This window comes from Callithrix jacchus, chromosome 18 (assembly GCF_049354715.1).
Source record: "Callithrix jacchus isolate 240 chromosome 18, calJac240_pri, whole genome shotgun sequence".
NCBI classification, from domain to species: domain Eukaryota; kingdom Metazoa; phylum Chordata; class Mammalia; order Primates; family Cebidae; genus Callithrix; species Callithrix jacchus.
The window spans coordinates 15679333-15693786 of NC_133519.1; the positions used below are offsets into that span (position 1 = coordinate 15679333).

General features: G+C 54.8%; 2 protein-coding genes across 4 annotated transcripts; both read right to left on the reverse strand.

Moving 5' to 3' along the window:
* On the reverse strand, positions 1 to 7205 carry ENTREP3 (endosomal transmembrane epsin interactor 3). Of its 3 annotated transcripts, none has more exons than XM_002760088.6 (12): positions 6401 to 7205; positions 6148 to 6204; positions 5831 to 5941; positions 5606 to 5725; positions 5367 to 5474; positions 4126 to 4298; positions 3895 to 3994; positions 3498 to 3567; positions 2684 to 3229; positions 1174 to 1242; positions 821 to 1074; positions 1 to 726 (listed from the first exon to the last, which is right to left on the reverse strand). In XM_002760088.6, exons 1-12 carry the CDS (start codon positions 6623 to 6625, stop codon positions 553 to 555), a joined length of 2007 nt encoding a protein of 668 aa, XP_002760134.1. In that variant the 5' UTR covers positions 6626 to 7205; the 3' UTR covers positions 1 to 552. The 3 variants fall into 3 exon arrangements, with proteins under 3 accessions (XP_002760134.1, XP_008982807.1, XP_008982809.1); XM_008984559.5 differs by having other exon boundaries at positions 4126 to 4301; XM_008984561.5 differs by lacking the exons at positions 5606 to 5725; positions 5831 to 5941; positions 6148 to 6204.
* A 534-nt stretch (positions 7206 to 7739) lies between these two features.
* On the reverse strand, positions 7740 to 13856 carry SCAMP3 (secretory carrier membrane protein 3). The gene is made up of 9 exons (XM_008984557.5): positions 13676 to 13856; positions 13253 to 13330; positions 12153 to 12275; positions 11946 to 12066; positions 10292 to 10420; positions 9250 to 9409; positions 9047 to 9148; positions 8442 to 8559; positions 7740 to 8188 (listed from the first exon to the last, which is right to left on the reverse strand). Exons 1-9 carry the CDS (start codon positions 13739 to 13741, stop codon positions 8042 to 8044), a joined length of 1044 nt encoding a protein of 347 aa, XP_008982805.1. The 5' UTR covers positions 13742 to 13856; the 3' UTR covers positions 7740 to 8041.
* Positions 13857 to 14454: the final 598 nt, after the last annotated feature.

Here is a 14454-nt window from a genome sequence, read left to right on the forward strand (position 1 = left end):
GAAGGGGAAAATGGAACTTTATTGAAGGCTTAATAGTGTTAAGAGCTTTACAAACATTCTACCTTCACAATGTTTAATGGATCAGGCAGTCGGGGTTACTATAGCTTTCCCGAGGTCATGCAGCTAGAGGTGGCAGAGCTGAGCGGCCACCTAGATTTTTCAGACTCTTTGTGCCTGCCTTACCACCCCATTGCATAGGCACACATCTGTCCCTACTTAAACACCTGGGCCATGCCTTTGCCCTGACCATAGTTCTCGTGCTGGGGGGACAGGCATTTGTTTTCCTCCCCCAGGGCTATAAGAGGGGGCATCTCCCCCACAGCCTGAATACCCATGCAGCAAGGGACAGAAGCTCTCCCAGTCCACAGCAGCAGAGGCAAGCAGCAGGAGACCCCAGAGGTAGGAGGGAAAGGGAAACTTTGGGGAGTATACAGCAGGTTTCTTTTTGCGCCAGCCAGAGCAAGAGGATGCTGGGGGCTTCTGGTCCCAACCAGCTGGTGCCTGTGGCCCTAGCATTCATCTGGATGTGTTCAGTGTGACAGGAAGCCCAGGTCAGAGCCCAGTCTCCCGGCTGCCCCCATTGAGGCTGAGGCTGTGGGGGCGGGTACCACGTTCCAGCCTTCGGCCAGACAGGAGACGCCTCAGGGAAGAGCCAGAGCTCAGATCTCCGCAGCTGCGAAGGTGAAGGCTCTCTCGTCCAGGCCGGCTGCACGGGCTCCGGGGCACCTGGACAGGGACACAAGACAGGGCATCATCAGTAAGGCCCAACCTGAAGCTCCACGCTTTCCCAGACATCTTTCCTGCCTCCTGGAATTTCTACCTGCTTATGTCCATGAGCTCCAGTCCCACTGGGGTCTGGGGCTTTCCTGGACATCTGGAGAAAACGAGTGAGCAGGCCCCGACCTGGCCAGCTGCCCTTCAGGTCCCCCAGGGAGTGGGCGGGTGCAGGGCCCCAGGGCAGGGGAACTTTTTGGAAGGTGGGCACAGGGCGCCGTTTCTCGGCTGAGCGGGCACGTAGCAGCTTGGGGGAAGGGCAGCGGGCTAGGCGGAAGAGGCAGGCTTCAGAGCAGAGCCCTACAGAGACACAGAGATGAGAATGGTATTGGTGGGTGGAGAGAGGGCAGGGCAGCCATGCCCAATCCCTACCCCTGGGGTGCAAACCGCATGCCTGACCTGTATCTGCAGAGGAAACAGAAGCAGCTTCTTCCTCAAGCACTTTGGTATAAAGGTCCCTGAATTCAGCTGGGGAGAAGACAGAAAGGAAGACAGGGAGTTAGTGGGAGTGCTCTGTGGCCACGCCCACCCTCCTGTGTGAACTCAAGCCCAGAGGAGCTTTTCCAGCTCCCATGCTCCATTCCCAATCAAAGGGCCAGTGTCTCTGTTCACGTTAGCAAGCAACTAGATGGTATAATCCACCAAGACAGGGACTGCAGTGGTGTTGTTCAGCACCTGGTGTGCAGTGCTGAGCGTTCCCCAGTACTACTGTTTTTTTTTTTGAGACAGTCTCACTCTGTTGCCCAGGCTGGAATGCAGTCATGTGATCTCGGCTCACTGACCTCCACCTCGCAGGTTCAAGCAATTCTCCCGCCTCAGCCTCCCTAGTAGTTGGGATTAGAGGTGTGCACCACCACAACCGGCTAGCTTTTGAATTTTTAGTAAAGACAGGGTTTTACCATGTTGGCCAGGCTGGTCTGGAACTCCTGACCTCAGATGATCCATTGGCCTCAGTCTCCCAAAGTGCTGGGATTACAGGTGTGCACACCCAGCCGCTATCTCCTTTCTCAGCATCTTTGAATACAACCCCTGTGGCTGAAATACTATTTTTATGCTTTTTTTTTTTTTTTGAGATGGAGTCTGTCTCTGTTGCCCAGGCTGGAGCACAGTGGCAGGATCTTGGCTCACTGCAACCTCCACCTTCCAAGTTCAAGCGAGTCTCCTGCCTTAGCCTCTCTTAGTAGCTGGGATTACAGGTGTGTGCCACCATACCCAGCTAACTTTTGTATTTTTAGTAGAGATGGGGTTTTACCACGTTAGCCAAGCTGGTCTCAAACTCCTGACCTCAGGTGATCCACCCACCCCCGTCTCCCACAGTGCTGGGATTACAGGTGTGAGCCACCTCACCCAGCCTGAAGTACTATTATTATACATGTTTTATAAGTGGGGACTGAAGCTTAGGGAGGACAGGTAAGTGGCCCACGCTGAGGACTCCGGAACTGTTTTCAAAAAACAAATCCTTTTGGGAGACTGAGGTGGGTGGATCACTTGAGATCAGGAGTTCAAGACTAGCCTGGCCAACATGGTAAAACCCTATCTCTAATAAAAAATACACAAATTAGCCGGGCATAGTCCCAGCTCCTTGGGAGGCTGAGGCAGGAGAATCACTTGAACCAGGAAACAGAGGTTGCAGTGAGCCAAGATTGTGCCACTGCACTCCAGCCTGGGCGACAGAGACAGCCTCACCTCCATCTAAAAAAAGAAAAAAAAAATCCTCTTTTAGCTACTAAGCTATGAATGTTCTGTCCCTAGAAGGTGAATACCCAAGAAATGTCTACCAGAGGAGTGAACTCACGCTTTCCTCCTCCTCAGGGACCTCAACAGTGCCCCAATCCTGTTAGGCATCACTGGCTACCTAACTCCCAGTGCCTACCCTCTCCTGAGCCTGGGCAGTGGCGGAGGGGCTTACCAGTGTCACTGTAGGTGGTGATGCCTGGGTCGCTGTGGGACCGTGGCAGCAGCAGCGGTTGTGGGGATGCCGGATGAGGAGGCCGGTGCCCCGGTGGGGTGAGGGAACCTGAGCTATCGCTGAAGCGACGAGTTGGGGCTCGAGTGGGAGGGGCAGCGGCTGGGCGGCCCCCTCCCCGGGGGACCCGCCTCCTCAGCTCGGGGAAGCAGGGCCCCACCCAGGGTGGCCAGCCCTCCAATCGGTGGCAGCTGCGTGCAGCTGTGGGGGCACCTAGTGGGGGTGGAGCCTCAGGGGCAGAGCAGGAATAGGAGCGGGCTGCCCGTGGGGGGCGCCGTGGCAAGGGGCTTTCCTCGAAGGGGCCCCGCAGGCCACAGTCCAGGCTGAGGCAGTAGCCGGCGCGGCTGCGCTGGATGGAGCGGAAGAGCACATAGTCCACGGACCGCACGGAGCCCTGCAGCTCCAGCAGGCACGAGTCCTCCGATGGGCTAGAACCCCCAGGGAGGTCACCGATGGCTGATAGCACCAGAGACCCGCTGTCCATGGACACTGTGGGCGGCAGGGGGCGCTGTGTAGCACCAGCCTGGCCTGGCCCTGCCCAGGCAGTTCCTCTTCTCCCAAGCCCAGCCTCTGGGGGCCACTGTACCTCCAGCTTTATCTCAGAGGAGACGAATAAATCCAGGGTTCCAAGATGCCACAGCCCTCCTTTGTCCCCAAACCACCAACTCTGCCTTGTTTTCCCCTTCTGTTGTCCCTACCCACTCCTGCTATCCCTGGCAGCCCCACCCTTGTCCACTCCTCCTTACGCCCTGCTCACCGTCTACAATGGAGGCCACTCGCTCACAGATGCAGGAGCCATCATGAAGCTGAGGATCAAAGAGAGTGGCCTGCAGAAGACACAGGGTCAAGAGTTCAGCCCTACACACTGAACACCCCCATGTGCTGGACAGCTCTGGAAACCCAGATTCCAGACCAGCCTTGTCACTTTGTACAAGTCACTTAATTGTGCAGCCTCAGTTTCCACGTCTGTATTGCAGAAATGACAGCTCCTATCCCGCCCACCTCACCAGGCTCTAGGGAAGATCAAAGGCAACGGTGGGCGTGCGGGTGCTGTAAAGACCTTGACCACTGTTACTATCTTTGTCCAGTGGCTGCAGCATGTTGAGCTTTCACCCTGGCTCCCCAGTCCGCCCCAAGCCATGCTGTGCTCTCACCTGGCTGTCTCCTCGTAGCCCCATGACCGCCTCATAAGAAGGGGGGCAATCGGTAGGGTACAAGGGCACTGGGCTGTCCATGGAGCCATTGTACGTGATGCTGGCAGATGAGGAAGAGGGTCAACGTAGGAGAAATAACTCCTACTCCACAAAGATCTCTCTCTTCAGCCATCCAGGCCCTGCCCCAGTCCCCTTCATTAGTTTCCCCAGCAAGACCCCACCAGACCTTACCTCTGTGCATCGGTTTCTGAGCTGCAGGTGTACTCTGGGGGATAGTAGGGTGGTGGAGGCACAGGTGGGACAAATTCCTCCAGGTCCAGCATGGTGTGTAGGAGAGGGGCTGGAGGTGGGGATGTGCAGCCCAGAGGTCCCAGTGGGCCTGAGACTGAGCGCTCAGGGGCCAGCTGCTGGGGAGCGAGCAGGTCAGCAAGTCTGGATTCTGGGAATGCAGCTCCTCCTTGGCCCCCAAACTCCTCTCTCATCTACATTATTTTTCCTGGCCCCATCCCCTCAGATGAGGGTTAAGGAGAGCTGATTTTGGGTGAGGAAGGGAGCTTCTAGTCCTGCCTGGCCCTTCCACACCCAGAATCAGCTCTCCTTAACCCCACGTTCACACGCTGTACCTCCAGCTCTGGCCCTGACCACCACAAATTCCTCCTCTCTACGGCCTCACCTCTATCCAGAAGCTCCACCTGTTCTGTGTCTCACAGAAATGTCCACCCCACCTCCATCTAGGAACTTCCTTTTTTTTGAGACAGTGTCTGACTCTGTCACTGGAGTGCAGTGGTGCAATCCAGCTCACTGCAATCGCCACCTCCCAGGTTCAAGTGATTTCCGTGCCTCAGCCTCCCGAGTAGCTGGGATTATAAGGGTATCCCACCATGCCCAGCTAATTTTTTTTATTTTTTGAGATGGACTTTTGCTTTTGTCACCTAGGCTGGAGTGCTATGGTGTGATCTTAGCTCACGGCAACCACTGCCTCCCAGGTTCAAGCGATTCTCCTGCCTCAGTCTCCCGATTAACTGAGATTACAGGCCCCCACTACCCCACCGGGCTAATTTTTGTATTTTTAGTAGATACAGCGTTTTACCATGTTGGCCAGGCTGATCTCAAACTCCTGACCTCAGGTGATACTCCCTCCTCAGCCTCCCAAAGTGCTAGGATTACAGGCGTGAGGCACTGCGCCCAGCCTAGGACTTTCTTGTCTCTACCTCATCATCCAGTCCCATTCTCTAAAGCCCCTTCTCCTGGTCCGAGACCAGCATCACATACTTAACTCACTCCCTGCCATCTCCCTTTCTCATCCTCCCCGATAAACATTCCTTCAATAGATGAGGATAATAGATAACCCAGAGCCCCTGGTGCTCAGAAGCCACATCTGTAGCCATTGTTCCCTCAGGCCAAGTCCCAGCACACACCCCTACCCCCACCATACTTGCTTGGCCCTGGCCCCTGCTCCCTCTCCCTCTCACCGTGTGCACCAGGTCCAGGGAGAAGATCTGGATGCAGCAGACAATAGCAGAGAGGGTACAGATTATAGCAGCACAAATGGTGAGCCCACAGACGCTGAAGAGCAGGTTCTGGGGAAGGAAAGAGAAAGGAAGAGAAGAGTGAGGAGAGGGCTAAGTCCCACACATTATGAGCCTGTGAGTACCCCAGAAGGGGAGGCAAGAGTGAGAACCAGGGGGATGTTTGGGGGGTACAAGCTCACCTTGAGGGCCCCTCGGGCTTCATCACAGGTGGAGTTAGGGGCAACTTTCAGTTCCTGCCCTGACTCTGGACAGGGCCGAAGGAGGGGAAAAGAGGGACAGCACACACAGACCTTTCCTTCCTGAGTGGAGCAGGGAGGGTGGGGCAGCCTGGGTCAGGACAAACCCAGGTGTCCTGCACACTTCCCCCAGCCAGTTCTTTCCAGCTCTCCCTCCTCAAATCTCACCAGAGAGCACTGCTGGAAGTCTCGGGCCAGCTGAGCATTCTTACAGGAGAGAACAGAGCCAGCCATGCTAAGCATGACACAGAGCACCGAAAGCAAGGAGAAGAAGGAGATCTGGGGAAAACAGGGTGCAGACTCAGGGCTGGGGACCTTCATGAGTACTCCTCTGCCATGGACGGAGCCCCCCTCCTTCACAGACACTTCATGCCCACCCAGCTGGCACCAACTGGGGAGCCATTTCCTTTCTTGAGGGCATAAATGGGCTTCCCCTTGGGTATTGGGCACCTGCCTCCCAGTGGGTACTGGACCCTGGCACCTACCACTAGAGTGAATGGCCGCTTCCAGGACACAATGCCAACCACCCCGGAGAACGCCAGCTGGGGACAGAGTGGGCACAGGCTCAGCCTGGCAGGGGAGGCTCCTGAGTGAGCCCCTCACCACAGGATGCACCCAGCCCTGTAAGGAGGCAGAGGACCAGGAAAGGGAGGAGAGGCGAGGATGTGGACTTGCAGCTGGTGTGGAGGGTGGGGCCCGAGGAGCCTCCCCCACCCAACAACTGTGCACCCAACTCACCGAGAACCCAGCCCAAGACGGGCAGGACCTCTTGATGCTCTCGGTGGTGGTGACGGAAGAGGCCACCATGCTGAAGGTGACCACCAGGATGCCCAGAAGCACCTGGGCCAGCCCCAGCGTGAGCAGGGCCTGCAGCCAGGGTCGGTGGAGGCGGAGGTGGGTAAGGCCCCTGGTGCTGGGCCGGCTGGTCAGCGAGCGGCTGGAGTCACTAGGCGAGGGCATCATGCCTGCCGCCCGGTTGCCTGCGCCTCGCTCGGCCCTCCCTGGCGCTTGGGAGCATCTCAGAGGCGCCCAAGGTCCCGTCCTTTCTCCTCTCCACCCGCCTCCCTCTAGAGCCCACCCCCTGGCCGGGTCCCCTGGGGCATAGCCGAGGGACGCCAGCTGGGGGGGGGCCCAAGCCAGGGGCGTCACGGAGGGACCGCGGACTGCTCCCTCCCCACCACGGGCACTGGACGGGCACCGTGCCCGCGGCGACGATGAGGACGCGGGGGCACCGGCTCATCGCATCTCCCTAGGGAAGAGGGGCACCGAGAAGGGCCGGTCCGGGAGTGAGGAGGGGGCGGCAACCTGGAGCCCAGGGAGGGTGGGAAGGGTAAAAGCGGGAAGGATGGAAAGACGTCTAGAGAAGAGGGGAAGGGTCGGCGCGGGGGTGACTCTAGAGGCGCGGTCGGTATGCCCTCAGGGCGTCCGGTGGGATCCGGGGCCGCCTGGTGGGGAGAGGCCGCGGCGCCGCCGTCTCCTGTGTCTCCTGTCCCGCTCCCCTCCCCACCACGCTCCGCTCCCCAAGCTCCGGCTGCAGCAGGTCGGGTACCAGAGGAGGGGGATGGGAATGGGGATGGTGCGGGAGGAGGGGCGTGGCGGCGAGGGCCGGCGCGGTGCACCCCGGGAGTTGTAGTTCGGGAATGCGATCCTGTCGGGGTTGGGAGAGCCGCGGCAGGGCTAGGCAGTCGGATCTGCCCGTCGGGTGAGCGCTCTTCTAGTCCCTGACTCTCTCTGGACCTTGGCTAGGCTGCTAATGATCCATTGGGCGTTCACTTGAGCCCCACCCAGCCTTTCAGGCTCCAGGCACGCGTATTCCTTGGCGTTCCCGGCAGAGGCAGCGGTTCTTCCCCGTTCATTAATGGAGAGGGGTGGGAAGCACGGCTCTCTGGCGTTTCCGGGTTTCGCGTTTCCTTGGACTTCCCACCCCCTTCCTGCGCCAGCCACACGGACTCCGCCGCCCCGCCCCTCACATCTCCTAGTTTACACTGAAGTGGGGGCCGACCTTCCCGCTTCATTCCACACTTTCTTTTTCACAAGGCACAATTTCCAACTAAGGTTTAGGAAACCGGGATGTCAGTTCCAGTTCCACTTTCTTTTTATTTAAATAACCGAAGCAACAGCTGTGGCACAGCAGAGGGAAGCTGGGTTGGGTATGTAGGAGGTGGCAGCATTGTGGCCTCATGGAGGGGGAAGAGTGAGCAGTGATAGGTCACAGTGGACTCCCCACACGCCTGTCAGGTTCAGCAGTCATGGCCATAGGATTGGGGGCACTACGGAGGAGCCATCAGGTAGTGATGTCTCCCCAAGTCCCAGAGACCTTAGGGACGGAAGCTAAGTCAGCTCCCTCAAGTGGCAGGGCCAGGGCATCCCAGTCAGGGGTCATGGGCCCCGGAAGGCATTTTCAGCAGCCCCAGCAGCTGCATTGGCAGCTGCGGTTCGCACCGCAGGGTTGGAGAACACACCAGCAGCAAATTCTTGCTGGGCCTTCTGAAAGCTGGCACCTGTGCGGCGGTACAAGGAGTGGATCTGCGAGCAGAGAACAAAGACATTACAGCACGTTCCAGCCACTGGTTCCCACCCCACCCTAACAGCGTCACCATCACTCAGCAGCTTGCTGCCCAGCATACACACTCACACCCAGAAACACACATCCCAGAGGTCCAATAGCTGAGAACCACCCAGCAGCCTGGCCTGTGCTGGTTGCTCCTGAATGTTCCACCCAGGCCCCTGGAAATCCATGATCTCACCCTCCAGGCCCCACCTTCAACACACCCCTCACCCGTTTTAGCATGACAATTCCTAGCACAGCAATGCCAGTGAAGAGCAGGGCGACCAGCAGCATGAGCACAGCTACTGCCGGACTAATATGCAGCACCTCCAGAGCAGAGATCCAGCCACTGAAAGGAGGGGAAGGATGTGCCAGTGAAGAGGGGCTCCTCAGGTTCTCCAGTGGTTATATCGCCAACATCCCGTTCCTACCCTTCCCATCAGCAGTGGCTTCCCTGTCAATCTGGCAGGATTCCAAGCACCACAATCCCAAACTGTATCTACTCTCTTCTTAGTTTAATTCCAGTTTCTGAACCATTAGCCCTGAGCTCTCCAAGCCCTTCCAGGCACTTGTCTGGGGATTCTTCTTCCTCCTTTCGACCATGGTTCTATGCCTCCTCCAGGAGGCTGCCTCAGATTGGCCACATACAGCATTCTTCAATCTAAACGTCGTCAAGAGTGCTGTCTGGGCTCTATCCTGGATGTCTTGTATCTCCTTAAACTAGTACCTCCCAAGGATTAAGACCACATTTCATTTTTCTGAACAACTTGTACTCCAGCACCCAGTGCTGTCTTGGTCCAGAGGGAAAGGTGAGGGTGGATGACAGCCTCACAAACCTGAATCCCCAGCCTGGGATACCAATGGCCTGGAGGACAAACAGCACATCCTGGGCGAAGAAAATGAAGAAGAAAACGAAGAAATTGAATGAACTGTCACTCCTACAAAGAGGAAAAAAATGGGGAGTGTGGGAGAAGAATTAGAGATGAAGGATAGGCAGAAGTGGGACCCATCCCAAGTTCCCATCACTCTCCCACCTTACCGGAAAGCCTTATACATGGGGCGGTACCAGCAGACAAGGGAGCAGGGTGTGAAAAGGAGGATCCAGAGGATGGAAAGCCCAAAGCCCGAGCCACTGCTGGTTTCCACACAGAACTTGGCCAGGCAGGCGAGGAAGTTCAGGAGAAGAGCCAGAGTGCTGCCTAAGGGGCAGAGAAACAGGATGAGGAGTCCTTCTGGATTTCAGTGAAGGCTCCTTCCTATCCATGTTCATCCTATAACATTCACCAAATATGGCAGAGTAAGGAAAGGCAGGCAGCTGCTGCCTTCATGGAATCCTCAACAGGGGAGATGGAGCAAGCAAATCTCAACCATGTGTGATGCTCTTGCAAAGACATTTAAAGAATTCAAAAATGATTTTTAAAAAATAGCAAAAAATAAAGTAAAATAAAAAGAATTTAAAATCTATTCCTGCATGGGGACAATGAAAAGTGGGGAGACGACAAAAACATTTGCTAGCAAGTTACTGAGTTCTAAACAGAGGTGAAGTGTTTGGTTCTACGTGAGCCGACCCAGGGCAGTTAAGAGATCTACCTGTGGCTGGGCGTGGTGGCTCACGCCTATAACCCCAGCACTTTGGGAGGCTGAGGCCGGCAGATCATGAGGTCAGGAGTTTGAGACCAGCCTAACCAACATCATGAAACCCTGTCTCTACTCTACTAAAAATTCAAAATTAGCCAGGTGTGGTGGTGGGTGCCTGTCATCTTAGCTACTAGGGAAGCTAGGCAGGAGAATTGCTGGAACCTGGGAGGAAGAGGTTTCAGTGAATGACTTCGCACCACTGCACATCCAGCCTGTACAACAACAGCAAGACTCCATCTCAAGAAAAAAAAAAAAAAGCTGGGCGTGGTGATATGCACCTGTAATCCCAGCTACTGAGGCAGGAGAATCCTGCTTTGAACCTACAAGCAGAGATTTAAGTGAGCTGAAATAGTACCACTGCAATCCAGCCTGGGCGAGACTCGGTCTCAAAAAAAAAAAAAAATCTACCTGTAACTTCCTCCAAAAGGCTTCTCACTACTCACACATCCAGAGGTAGTACATGGTGGATACAGTCTTCTGAAATTCTTGGGGGATCTCCATGGAGATGTCCTGGAAAAAGCAGGGCTGAACTGGACAAAAAGAAGGTAGCGGGGGCCAATTGTTCTGTCGAGCTGTAAGACACAAAAAGAACAGGGGACCCCAGAAGTAAGGCAGAGACCAACAAAGGAATCACCCCCTCTTCCCTCCATCCCTGGATCTTATCTCTTTCTCTTTTGTTTTTTTTTTTTGAGACAGGCTCTCACTCTGTCGTTCAGGCTGGAAGCGGGTGGTATGATCACAGTTCATTATAGCCTCAACCTCCCGGGCTCAAGCAATTCTGTCACCTCAGCCTGTAGGTTTTTTTTTCCCTGAGGACGAGTTTTGCTCTTGTTGCCCAGGCTGGAGTGCAGTGGTGGTGCGATCTCAGTTCACTGTAACCTCTGCCTCCCAGGTACACACGATTCTCCTGCCTCGGCCTCCCGAGTAGCTAGGATTACAGGGATGTGCCACCACATCTGGCTAATTTTTCTTTTGTTTTGTTTTAAGATGGAGTCTCACTCTGCCGACAGGGTGGAGTGAAATGGCGAGATCTCGGCTCAGACTCCCTGGTTCAAGTGATTCTCCTGCCTCAGCCTCCCAAGTAGTTGGGATTACAGGCACGCGCCACCACGTCCAGCCAACTTTTGTATTTTTAGTAGAGATGGGGTTTCACCATGTTGGCCAGGACGGTCTCGATCTCCTGACATTGTGATCTGCCTGCCTTGGCCTCCCAAAGTGCTGGGATTACAGGCATGAGCCACTGTGCCTGGCTGTGTACCTCAACTTCTGGAGGAGCTAAGACTACAGACAGGCACCATCATGCCCTGCTGATTGTTTTCTTTAATGTTTTAGAGGCAGAATCTCACTGTGTTGTTCAGGTTGGTCTCTCTAACTCCTGAGCTCAAGCAACCTGCCTGTCTCAGACTCCCAACAGGCATGAGGTACCACACCCAGCCCTAGATTTTCCCTTTTATCTCCAATTTGGGGTCCAAGGAGACAAGGGAGAGTGAAAAAAATAATACTAAGTGTGGTCGGGCACAGTGGCTCATGCCTGTAATCCCAGCACATTGGGAGGCCGAAGCGGGCATATCATGAGGTCAGGAGTTCGAGACCAGCCTGACCAACACAGTAAAACCCCATCTCTACTAGAAATACAAAAATGAGCTGGGCGTGGTGGTGCACGCCGGTAATCCCAGCTACTCAAGAAGCTGAGGCAGGAGAATCACTTGAACCCAGGAGGCGGAGGCTGCAGTGAGCCGAGATCACACCACTGTATCCAGCCTGGTGATAGAGCGGGACTCTATCTCAAAATAAATAAATAAATAATAATAATACTAAGTGTTTATTACTATTTAAAACATCGCAGCACCATACCAAGCACTTCACATATATGATCTTGTTTAACCTTCTCAACAATCCTGTCAATTAGATGCAAACATGGTTTTCATTTTATAAATAGGGAAACGGAGGCACTTGAGATTAAGTAACCTCGCTAAAAGCTCATGGTTAGTATCCCCAGAATTCAAACTCAGCAATCTGACTCCAGAGCCAAGGCTCTTAAGACCTGATTTTGCTCCTCCCAAACACTCAAGTGCTCTTTCCCACCCTACTACTTACTAGCAGTGCCCCCCAGGGCAGCATGCTGCAGCTCTCGCTCCCTTCGGTCCAACTCCTCTGCCTTCCGGTTGAGCTCCTCCTGTTTCTTTAGCAGCTCAGCTGTGGCTGCTGCAGCTGAGGCCTGCCCAGTGTGAGCAGAGGGAGATGTGAGCCCTGGGCCCCAGGAGTGGCCCTTCTCCCCAGCTCTCACCTGCACACCTCCTGTACCTGAGTGCTGTAGGAGCCATAGTTCTTAGGTTCTGTGGGGCTGAGCTTTCTCGAGGACTGCAAGGAGGGAGCTGAGGGTGGAGGCAATGGAGCAGGGGCTGGAGGCTCATAGGCTGGCAGTGGCTGTTGAGGAAAAGACCTTAGTGATCATCTAGTCCATCACAACACAGGAATCTCGAGTCTGCTTGAGTATCTTTAGACCCAGAACTCATGATGTAAGGAAGCAGCCCTTTCCCCATTTGTTAGGAAGCTAGTTCTTCTGTTGAATTTCTGTCAGAACTCTATGATGACCTGTAGCAGCCTCATCCTCCCTCACAACCAATTCCGTAACAAGGATTCAAATCACTCATCTACCATGTCTCCCCACTTAACTGTGGGTTTTTCTTTTCTTCTGGGGATGGGGTGTAGAAGTCTCTTTCTACCACCCAGGGTAGAGTACAGTGGTGCAATCATCACTCATCAAAGCCTCAAATTTCTGGACCCAAGCAGTCTTCCCATCTTAGCCTCCCAAGTAGCAAGAACTACAGGCACGTGCCACTACAGCTAGCCAATTCTGTAAATGTTTCAAGAGATGGGGTCTCGCTATGTTCCTCAGGATAGTCTTCATCAGCCTCCCCAGTAGCTAGGATTATAGGCGTGCACACCATACTCGGCTCCATTTTTTTTTAAAAAATAAGTTTTAAGTACCATGAAAACCCCTTAACTTCTTACAACTCACCATTTTTTTCTAATCTAGTGGACAAACACGCGTAGTCCTCCTCATTCCTTGCCTTCAAACTGTACAACCTACCTAAACTCCAACCAGCCCCAACCTTTATTTTCTTCAAGAAAGCCTTCCCAAACAGAACATTGGTTAAGGCCTTGTCAGCATCCAGATCTTCCCAGGACTGATTTTTAGAGCTCAAACCATTTGTGTTGGTGGCCCTGGTGGCCCTAGAAGGATAAGGCATCCCACAGCCAACTAGCCTCTCTCAGGGAGCTAAGATCACCGTGTCTCTTCCATCCTGTGCATGCAGAAAAGTCCCCTGTACCCAAGCCGACTAATCCTGCCGTCAAACCTTCCCCTTCCTTACCCTCCCCTACGGGCTCCAGTAGCTCACCTCCTGGGTCTCAAAAGGGTTGTAGACGTCAAGCGTGGCATATTGCCGGCTGGGTCGGTGCTGGATCACAGCTGGGTCCTGAGGGCAGAGACCTGGGGCTCAGTTGGCACCCGGTGCCACCCAGAGGAATTCCCAGGGACCTTTCCCAAACTGCCTATGGCTCTAAGTACAGCACCTTCGGTGCCACTCTGTTATCCCGGAACTGAGACAACATTTACCTCAAATCCATCATCCAATACTGCCAACACCAGCCCCTTAAGGGGCAGGGCCCGCCCCCCCAGAGTGCTCGCTGGTTTGGAGTCACTGTCCCCGCACGTGGCGGCCCTTCCTTGGATCAAATGTCACGAATGGGGATACAAGTTAGCCCGATCCTACAGAAGAATCAACCTGATTGCCCAAAAGAGGCCGGCAGGCGCAAGTCACCTGAAAGGGGTTGTCAAGCTCGCTGGGCTCGGCGAACGGGTTTCCGCCGTCTCTGCTCTGAGCCATGTTTGCAACTGCGGCCTTCACCGCCCCCAGCCCTCCACGCCCCTGCCGCAGCAGTGGCGGCAGCGGTAGCCCCCAGAGTCCACTCCGCTCGCCTCAGTTCGCCCCGCTTCTCTGTGCACGGATTGGTTCCACCGACCGGAAGCGCCACAACGATCCCCGCAGCGGCCGTGGGTTGCGCCTGCGTCTTGGCCAAAAGTTAAGACGGAAGTGCCCCCACGTGATACCTCTAACCCAGAGCCCACAGCCAGGTACCGCCCCTCTTCCACGTGACTTCCTTCCACTAATGAACTACGCTTCCCAGCAGACCTCTCGTAGGACTCCGTCCTTCCTAGTCTCCCGAGATGGACGACGGGAGCCTTCTGAACGGCCATGGCAGCCCCCAGGAGGCCACTTGAGTACGTTTTCAACCTGGGTTTCTGGCGCTATACTGGGATGCAACCTAATGGCTCTAGCAGTCAGATCTTTCCAAACACTCATAATTCCATATCCGAGAAGTGTCACCTTATAACACTTCTCTATTCTAACCCGAAAGAAATGCTGCCCCACCCACCACTACCCTCCCCTAAGATAAGGTGGATAGGGGAAATAAACTGGTAGCTTGGCTCTGGTTAATTTTGGAGGGTAAGAAGGACTCCCTTCATACCCAAACTCAGAAAGGTTGCCAATCGTTTCATCCCTCCACCCCAGTATTCCCAAACCTCCAACTCCAGGGA

Bases quoted from the DNA above. Each gene is read 5' to 3' on its own strand.
- ENTREP3 (XM_008984559.5), bottom strand. From the start codon at position 6,625: ATGATGCCCTCGCCTAGTGACTCCAGCCGCTCGCTGACCAGCCGGCCC. The intron at 3,568-3,894 runs GTGAGAGCACAG...TGTCTTCTGCAG, and splicing joins GGCTACGAGGAGACAGCCAG to GCCACTCTCTTTGATCCTCA. The intron at 1,243-2,683 runs GTAAGCCCCTCC...TCTTCTCCCCAG, and splicing joins CACCACCTACAGTGACACTG to CTGAATTCAGGGACCTTTAT.
- SCAMP3 (XM_008984557.5), bottom strand. From the start codon at position 13,741: ATGGCTCAGAGCAGAGACGGCGGAAACCCGTTCGCCGAGCCCAGCGAG. The intron at 10,421-11,945 runs GTAAGTAGTAGG...TGTGTCTTACAG, and splicing joins TGCCCTGGGGGGCACTGCTA to CTCGACAGAACAATTGGCCC. The intron at 8,560-9,046 runs GTTTGTGAGGCT...CCCTCCTTTCAG, and splicing joins ATCCCAGGCTGGGGATTCAG to TGGCTGGATCTCTGCTCTGG.